Genomic DNA, 1,106 nt, shown 5'->3' with positions numbered 1-1,106 from the left:
CTCAGATTTCTCACAGCTACGGGCTGGATCTAATACTACAAATTCAACATCTGACGAGTGGAGTGGTCCGGTCAAAACGGGGTCTCTTTGATTCTACTTGACAGTTCGTGTGTAGTGAACTACCACGTAAACCAACCAACCAAGTAATATTTAAAACCTTTCAATTCAAGATTACTTATACGACATTGTAATATTGCATTACTATAAGAAAAATTATATATATGTATTTAAGACTAAACATTTCTTGAATATATTTTTATGTTAGTATTAATTGTAATAACAGGATCAAGAATTTATTCAGTTATTGTTAAATACCTTTTCTCAAGGTTAACTCGCAAGAAACTGATGTAAAAGAAAATCAAATTACATAAAATTAGCTTAAAGAAATCTTTATAAACATTACATTGACCAACCCCTTTACTTCATTCTCATTATGATAGCAAATAACGAATAGGCTCCGCGACATGTTGAAAAGAACGTATCCAAGTGTATACGAACCATGCCACCAGCCATTGCCGCATTCTGCTTCAAAGATCTCTCCGTAAACAATATCATGTGCTTTTTGTACTTTTTTGTTTGATCAGTCCAATTACTAGCAAATATTGCTCTATGTAATTGATCGAATAAATATTGAAAATCACTGCCATAATAACATGTTGGAAATATTTGCAGAGGCATGGCTAGGAAATACACAAAATAATATAAAATATCTAGTGGTGTCGAAACATAGAAGAGTAGAGCAGCCATTGCAACACAAATATTGGTGGCAGTGACACAGAATTGTATAAACATTGGCCATGAGATGATGTTTTCAATGGTGGTGTAAAGTCTGTAAGTAGAAGTAATAGTTAAAGAAATTAATTTTGGGAATTTTTTCAGTCCGTTGGCTAGTCTTTTGACTAGTTTTTAGAAAAATTAAGTGTTTAAGTCTATAAGCTGTTTTGGAGAACAGTATATGGAAGTCTTCAAAACTAGCCCACAAGCTACTAACGTATCATTATGTAAATAACTATATGGACCAGTCTACGAATCTCGATAGATAGATAGATAGATAGATAGATAGATAGATAGATAGATAGATAGATAGATAGATAGATAGACAGGTA

The 1,106-nt window shown here is 32.5% G+C and overlaps 1 protein-coding gene across 1 annotated transcript in view; it reads right to left on the bottom strand.

Annotated features, from left to right (window-relative positions):
• Positions 1–417: 417 nt before the first annotated feature.
• Positions 418–1,106, bottom strand: part of LOC111688455 (odorant receptor 59a) — a 1,800-nt gene continuing 1,111 nt past the window's right edge. The window contains exon 2 of the mRNA XM_023450967.2: positions 418–829. Coding sequence (XP_023306735.2) covers positions 418–829 — 412 coding nt within the window. The remainder of the gene's footprint in view (positions 830–1,106) is intronic.

The sequence above is a fragment of the Lucilia cuprina genome, chromosome 6 (genome assembly GCF_022045245.1).
Source record: "Lucilia cuprina isolate Lc7/37 chromosome 6, ASM2204524v1, whole genome shotgun sequence".
Taxonomy (NCBI): Eukaryota; Metazoa; Arthropoda; class Insecta; order Diptera; family Calliphoridae; genus Lucilia; species Lucilia cuprina.
Note: the sequence above shows the minus strand (reverse complement) of the source record. Positions and strands in the feature narration are given on the sequence as shown.